This window comes from Gossypium hirsutum, chromosome A11, assembly GCF_007990345.1.
Source record: "Gossypium hirsutum isolate 1008001.06 chromosome A11, Gossypium_hirsutum_v2.1, whole genome shotgun sequence".
Classification (NCBI taxonomy): domain Eukaryota; kingdom Viridiplantae; phylum Streptophyta; class Magnoliopsida; order Malvales; family Malvaceae; genus Gossypium; species Gossypium hirsutum.
In genome coordinates, this window is record NC_053434.1 from 107,191,212 (window position 1) to 107,199,322 (window position 8,111).

Genomic DNA, 8,111 nt, shown 5'->3' on the forward strand with positions numbered 1-8,111 from the left:
TATGAATGAAAATAATTTTTAAATGGTTAAATTAAACGTTTATTATTTTTAAAGGGTTAAAGTATAATTTTGTCTTTACTAATTTAAAATTTTAAAAATATTAAAAAATTTAAATAAAAAATTTTTTATTAAAAGAGTTTAATAATTTAATATAATATAATATACATGTATTCATAAACACGATTTGAAACAAAAGAAACCTTTCGAGTTCGCTTTTATGTCTCTTTTTTTTTTTTTTCCTTTCGTTCAAGAAATTGTACGTAAACATCTATATATATATATATAATACTAGTTCTGATTAAACAAACACACTCAAGAGTCATGACTATAAAAACTGAAAAGAAAAATGATAGTATTAATTTCCAAGAAAAAGTGTGAGTCCCGTGTATCTTGTTTTTCACTTTGGTTAAAAGATTTCTTACTACTATTATCATCATTTTATATTGATTTTCTCTCTAAATTTTTAGTTTTCTGTGGATTTTTCACCATCCAATCAATGATCTTTCAGACCATTGGAATGCTGTCAATCAGGTCATCACTGCTCTCCAAAAATTTATTACTTGCCTTCAAAGTATCAGATGAAACTACAAGGAACTTTCTTTGTAACTGAAAGGGAAGATAATATTAATGAAAAAAGATTAAATATATAAATGCAAAAGTAAATTCCTACAAACTTATCTCTTAACCCTAATTAAATTTTATCTGGAGAAGTTAAAAAGGGAAGGTGTACAGGAAATTTCCAGGAAAATATTAGGCAAATTCACTAAGATTCAATGTGTGTATATATATATCTGTAATTATCCTTCCTTCTCATTAGAACAAAAGTATTTCCTTCATTTTTGACTTAATCAAGACTTCTTTTACGTCCTTTCCATCACTCATAGTTTTAACCGTTCTTTGCTACCATTTTAACATGTCGTTAAGACACCGCAACACAGGTTACCTAGAACCAGCCATGTCTGATGGAGAAGATACTCCAATAGTGAAATGCCAGCACCGAAGGTGGCGTTCGGTTTTTGCAGCCATATATTCTGCCAGGATTTTTGTTTCTTTGTACAAGAAAATTATCAACAAGAAACAGATATTGCGTAGTCTTTCCTACATTGCCCTTGATGTCCATGACAGTGACTCGTGTGATGATCGCTTACCTTTTCTCGGTGTTGATCAGAAAACACTCACTGAGGTGGTAAGGGAGAAGAGCCTTGAAACCCTAAGTAAACTTGGAGGCGTGAAACAGATTGCTGCAAGTCTTGAAACTGATAAGAAAGATGGTATCAGTGCTAATGAAGCTGATCTTGCACATCGGGTCGATGTATTCGGTGCCAACAGGTATCAGAAACCACCTAAAAAAAGCTTTTTTAGCTTTGTTTATGAAGCTTTCAAAGATACCACCATTATCATACTCTTGGTTTGTGCTGTTCTCTCTCTGGGCTTTGGCATCAAACAGCATGGCATAACGGATGGAGGGTACGATGGTGGGAGTATTGTCATTGCTGTCTTTCTAGTTGTTGCTGTATCTGCTGTCAGTAACTTTAAGCAAAACAGACAATTCGAGAAACTTTCAAAGGAGAGTAGTGATATAAAAGTGGAAGTAGTGAGAGATGGGCGCCGCCAATTTATATCAGTCTTTGAAGTTGTCGTGGGTGATGTCGTGTGCTTGAAAATTGGTGATCAAATTCCAGCGGATGGATTGTTCTTGGATGGACACTCTTTGAAGGTGGACGAATCTAGCATGACCGGTGAAAGCGACCATGTTGAGATCAATGGCAGCAACAATCCTTTTGTTCTTTCTGGTACAAAGGTCACAAATGGGTTCGGTTCAATGCTTGTTACTTCTGTTGGCATGAATACGGCATGGGGGGAGATGATGAGTTCCATAAACCGTGAGTTAGATGAAGAAACCCCATTACAGGCTCGCCTCAACAAGCTGACTTCTGCAATTGGGAAGATTGGATTGGCAGTGGCTGTACTAGTTCTTGCAGTGCTGCTTATTCGTTACTTCACTGGAAACACAAAAGATGACCAGGGAAACAAAGAATATATTCGAGGCAAGACAAAGTTTGACAGCATGATGAACTCAGTCGTGGAGATAATTTCAGCAGCAATTACCATCGTGGTCGTTGCAATTCCAGAAGGTCTTCCTTTGGCAGTGACCCTAACTTTGGCCTATTCTATGAAGCAAATGATGGCTGAGCATGCAATGGTCAGAAAACTTTCAGCTTGCGAGACGATGGGTTCAGCCACAACAATCTGCACAGATAAGACAGGTACCCTTACTTTAAATGAAATGAAGGTTATGGAGTTTTGGCTAGGGAAAGAATTAATGGGCAGTATTTCCTCAGAAATAGCACCTAATGTCCATAAGTTACTGCAACAAGCGGTTGCTCTCAACACAACCGGTACTGTTTATAAGCCAAACTCTAGATCACTTCCTGAAATTTCTGGTAGTCCAACTGAGAAAGCAATTCTCTCTTGGGCTGTCTCAGATTTGGGGATGAACCTAGATGACCCAAAGCAAAACTACGAACTCATCCAAGTAGAGGCCTTCAATTCAGAGAAGAAGAGGAGTGGAGTTCTGATAAGGAGGAAGAGTGAGAGTGGCGGTGCTACACAGGTGCACTGGAAGGGTGCTGCTGAGATGATCTTGGCCATGTGCTCACAATATTATGATAGAAGTGGTGTAGTTAAAGCCATTGACGAGGAAGAAAGAGTAGAGATGGGGAAAGTTATTGAGGATATGGCAGCCAAAAGCTTGAGGTGCATAGCATTTGCACACACACAAAATCCAAAAGACAATGAACGAGTTTTGCAAGAAAGTGGACTCATCTTGCTAGGGCTGGTAGGTTTGAAAGACCCATGTCGTCCTGGTGTCAGAAAAGCAGTAGAAGCTTGCATAAATGCTGGAGTAAACATCAAGATTATAACTGGAGACAATATCTTCACAGCAAAGGCTATAGCAACTGAATGTGGCATTTTGCAACCCAATGAGGATTTGAGGGAAGCTGTAATAGAAGGTGTACAGTTCCGAAATTACTCACCAGAAGAAAGAATGGCTAAGATCAACAAAATTTGTGTAATGGCCAGATCCTCACCTTTTGACAAACTTCTGATGGTACAGTGTCTAAAGCAGAATGGTCATGTTGTAGCAGTTACTGGGGACGGCACCAATGATGCACCAGCTTTAAAGGAAGCAGATATTGGACTTTCGATGGGAATCCAAGGAACAGAAGTTGCCAAGGAAAGCTCAGACATAATCATTTTGGATGATAACTTTACTTCTGTGGTGACTGTTTTAAGGTGGGGTAGGTGTGTCTTCAATAACATTCAGAAATTCATTCAGTTTCAGCTTACAGTGAATATAGCAGCACTAGTCATCAACTTCATTGCTGCAGTATCTTCTGGTGAAATCCCATTGACAGCAGTCCAACTATTGTGGGTGAACTTAATAATGGATACGTTTGGGGCTTTAGCTTTGGCCACTGAGCGACCTACCAATGATCTCATGACAAAGCCACCTGTGGGTCGATCCAAGCCCCTCATATCCAACATCATGTGGAGGAACCTCATTGCTCAAGCCTTGTATCAGGTTGCAGTTCTGCTAACCCTTCAGTTCAGGGGAAAATTTATCTTTGATGTGGATAAAAAGGTCAAGAACACACTTATTTTCAACACTTTTGTCCTCTGCCAAGTGTTTAATGAGTTCAATGCCAGAAAACTTGAAAAGAAGAATATATTCCAGGGACTACAGAAGAACAAACTCTTTCTAGGGATCATTGCCATAACCATAATTCTTCAAGTGGTAATGGTGGAATTCTTGAAGAGGTTTGCTAACACTCAGAGGCTGAACTGGGGGCAATGGGGTACTTGTATTGGAATTGCAGCTTTGTCCTGGCCACTTGGCTGGCTAGTTAAGTGGATTCCAGCATGAAAAAAATCCTCTTCTCGGTCACAAGGCTTTTGCATCCAAAAGAAATACCAGTTAGCTCCAATGAGATGCTCCTTTTCATTTATATAGAACCTTAGGAATATCAGTATATAACCTTGGTACTATTTCTTTTATTATTCTAATGCAGTATTTTAATTTCCTTCTGTTCACTATTTATCTCGGTTCTAGTTCATTTTAAGTGTTGAATTTGTAAGCTTCTATGTGAACAATGAAGATATGTTGTTTATGCATGCATTAATTTCACTATAACATGTTTAGCACCACTTAAATCCTCTGCATGTGCAAATAAATTACATATGTCGTCAGCTTCTAATGGATAACACTGTTGGCAATGCAGGCTAGGCCTCAGATTCTACCACTTAATACTAGACGATACAACATTAAGCTCTTTGCTCTTTCTAGGGGATGTACACAATAATGAGATGACTTCCCTCGTGATCTAATAATCTCTTTTAAGAACAATCTAAGTCTACCATAACTTTATAATGACCAGTTCACAAGCATAGACAGTCTGCCATATTGTAATTTCATATAATCAGTACATAACACAATCAGTCAATAGGAATATTTAATTAGATGTTTCATCGTTCTACTTAAAATTTTCTACCTTAAAGAGAAGAAAGCCCTTTTAAATGATTTTGCACTCAAATCATCAGTAGAAGGTGACTAATAAAATTCAACAAGTAGTCAATTAGAAAGCAAATTATCCACAACAACTCATGGTGTTAGGCATTTCTAGCATTGAAAGACAAGAAAGAACTATAAGAAGCTTAAAATCATAGCTTAAAATCATCATCCTCATACAAACTCTAGCTATCTCAACAGCAACATATGGAACCTCACTCCTAATGCATTGATTGGTTACTAGTGTAAAAACACGAGGAAAAAAACTTAATTATTACATATGTATTACAATAGTTAGCCATAAAATAAGGAATAGGTGGTACAAATTTAAACATAAAATTAGAAAAATGAGTAATAACTCTTGAAAATATAAGACCTCTTCAAAATAAACGAACAATTTTCCTTCTCTTTGCTAAAAGTAAGTCATGGGACTGACTAAATATTACCAATTGAATTAGTTTATTGCCAACACATAAATTAAAACATGTGTAAAAAATAATACTCCTATCATACATAGCATAAGTTTCATAAAGTGCATGACCTATTTATAATCAGTGTGAATGCATAATTTCCACTGTTCATTGGTGCAAGAATGTCAACAATGAGAGGCAACTCATTGATCAGTCCATAACATTTTAAGGCTTCCATCTCTCACTTGTACTACATCTTTCCCACACATCCCAACATAGCATAACTTTCAAAGAATTTGTTGACGTAAAAGATGCAATGTAAATTTGCTACAATCTAAACAATAGAGCCAGAAGTTTTATCAGCCAACTTATACTCATGCTCTCTTAAGTGGAAACACAATCATTGGTGTCCTAAGTTGTTGGTATAATATATATATATATTTGGGGTCCATTATTCACACAAAAAAACAAAAACAAAAAAACAAGTTTGGCAAATTATCGTCACATATTTGCTTCCTCCAATGTTGCAAAATTGTGATATGACAATTTCAACTCCAGCCACTATATTGGAGCTTGCACAAGTATACTGTCATAGTATGACTCAAGTATTTTAACACCCCTCATCAAAAAAGTGCTGCCTACTTCCTACTCCTCAACTAAACTATTTTCAATTAAAAATAACTAGAAACTGCAAGTAACATACATAACAGGTCATCTAAAACGATCTAGCTTAATGTCACTATTTAAGTCTATGTTTCTTCAACTCTTCATTTTGCTTGAAGTACTTGTTCCAACACATAGTCATACACAGGTACGGGCATATGACTACCCACAGACCCTCCAAAAACATGGAGAAACTTAAAAAAAGAATTCGGACAAAATACCCGTATCTGGTACTCGCACCAAATTCCAGTAAAATAGATCAATGTAATCAGTTATTGCGCTGGATGAATCTGATATCATACAACATAATAATTAAGGAAACAACTGATTATTCTTGCCAGGTGCCACCAATATTTTCCTACCAGAGGTAATCATTTTGATTACTTCCATGGAAAACTTTCTCAAACAAAACTTCTTAATGATACAATCCAAAGAGATAATGGGTTATCTAATCCCATTTTTTATTATTTCTTGCTTTTTTAGTACAAATTAAACCACCAAGAAAAAAAAAAAACTTTGCAACACTTCCAATTGTAACAATCTATATAGCAAAACAGCATCAAGGCACACAGAGCAAGTGGGATAATAAATTATTTGGAATTCATTATTTTATAGAATTAACTATATAAACAATCTTGACTATATTATAAAGTATGCAAAGACAGAAACTTGATCCAGCTTAGCAGATCAAAATCCAATGATTAAAGTGAAAAAAAAATCATATTTTACCACTGAGATTACTATTTTAATGATAAATAGAAAGTCACCCCCATTAAACAAGGAAGCATCTTAATGAAGAAAACTTGAAATGGGTCATTAAAAGACATCAAATTTCAATTAAAAAAAAAACCTAGGATGCAACAGCCGAAATATGTAGGAATAGTGGTTGAAGGACAATTCAATAAAATATGGGTCCCAAATCCAAATAAATAGGAGACAAAGAGAGTTTTGAAAGTGGGGACTGACCTTGACGAGACACTGCAGACATTGTATTGCAAAAATTCATCTCCGTGAATTGAATTGAAGATTACCCTTTTGACGAAGGCCCCAAAGGAGTTATTTACACAACTTACATGTGTTATGATTTTTTTAAAAATTAAAACAAACACACACAATTTTAGTTTGTGGAAACTGGAAATTTTAAGTTTGAATGTATTGTTTTCAAAATAATTATAATGGTATAAGAGGAAAAAGAAAAGAAAACAAGAAACATAATCTGTGGGCTGGAAAAGTTAACTAATAAGGTTAAAATATGCTATTAGTCCCTGTACTTTTACAAAATTTGATATTTAGTCTCTATACTTTAAAAATTTTACTTTTTCAATTTAAAAATTGTACTCCAATCATTACCAACGTTGATAGTTTTCATAAAATTATGTATATTTTTTGTTAATCATATTAGACTTTTTTTACTTAAATAATATAAAAAATAATTAATTACAAAAAAATGAAAAATAGATTATTATAAAAATATGCATTTACTACAATATTCTGAAGTGCTACTTAACATATACGCGACTATACTGAAATATGATTACCTAAAATATGTAAAACCTGATATGTAAATTTAGCTTTTTAATTGGCTGATGAAGAAAAGGGTTTAAGCTGCCGCATGACAGCGTTTCAGCACCAAGCTTTCAAAAGGGTAAATTTCCTAATAAATCCTCCTTATTTATTATTTTCTTTTATTTCCCTTTAACATAAAAAATAGAGAGGCCTCTTACTAATTAGTCCAAAAAGTTTTTTCTGCCAAAGAGTATTTTCAGTTGGAATCAACATTTTTACAAAATACTGTTCGGTAGAAAAAAAATTTTAGACTAATTGGTAAGAGGCCTCTCTATTTTTTGTGTTAAAGGGAAATAAAAATTAATAATAAATAAGGAGGTTTATTAGGAAATTTACCCTTTTGAAAGCTTGGCGGCACATTAAAGCCTTTTTTTTTCAACTGCCAATTAAAATAGTAAATTTAGGTATCAAGTCTCTGGGTATTTTAGGTCATCACATTTCAGTTTGTTGTGTTAATATGTCAAGCAGCTTTGCAAAATACGGTAGCAAATGTCTATTTTCGTAATTAACCTATTTTTCATACCTTTTTGTAATTAATTATTTTTTTATATTATTTAAGTGAAAAACCTCGTACGTTACATCATGTTAGGATAGCTTAATCAACATGCTAAAATTACAAATTTTATTGAAAAATACTTACAATTTTAATTATAAGAAAAATATTTTTAAATAAAAAAATTTAGAGACTTAACTTTAACTTTTAAATAGAGGGACTAAATCACAAATTTTATCAAAGTACAGGGTCTAACAGCATGCTTTAACCTTGAAATAAAAGCAAAAACACTAAACACTTGTAGTTGCATTTTTCCAGCCCAATTAACAGAGAATAGCATTGTCGCTTTTATCAAGGCAATGGGCTATCAGCCTAAGATATTATAACAAGTGTTTGGGCTTCTACGACA

General features: G+C 34.4%; 1 protein-coding gene across 1 annotated transcript; it reads left to right on the forward strand.

Moving 5' to 3' along the window:
- Positions 1-539: 539 nt before the first annotated feature.
- Positions 540-4,168, forward strand: LOC107889500 (putative calcium-transporting ATPase 13, plasma membrane-type). Its single transcript, XM_016813950.2, has one exon. The coding sequence runs from the start codon at positions 914-916 to the stop codon at positions 3,926-3,928; it is 3,015 nt and encodes a 1,004-aa protein (XP_016669439.2). The 5' UTR covers positions 540-913; the 3' UTR covers positions 3,929-4,168.
- The last annotated feature ends 3,943 nt before the right edge of the window (positions 4,169-8,111 follow it).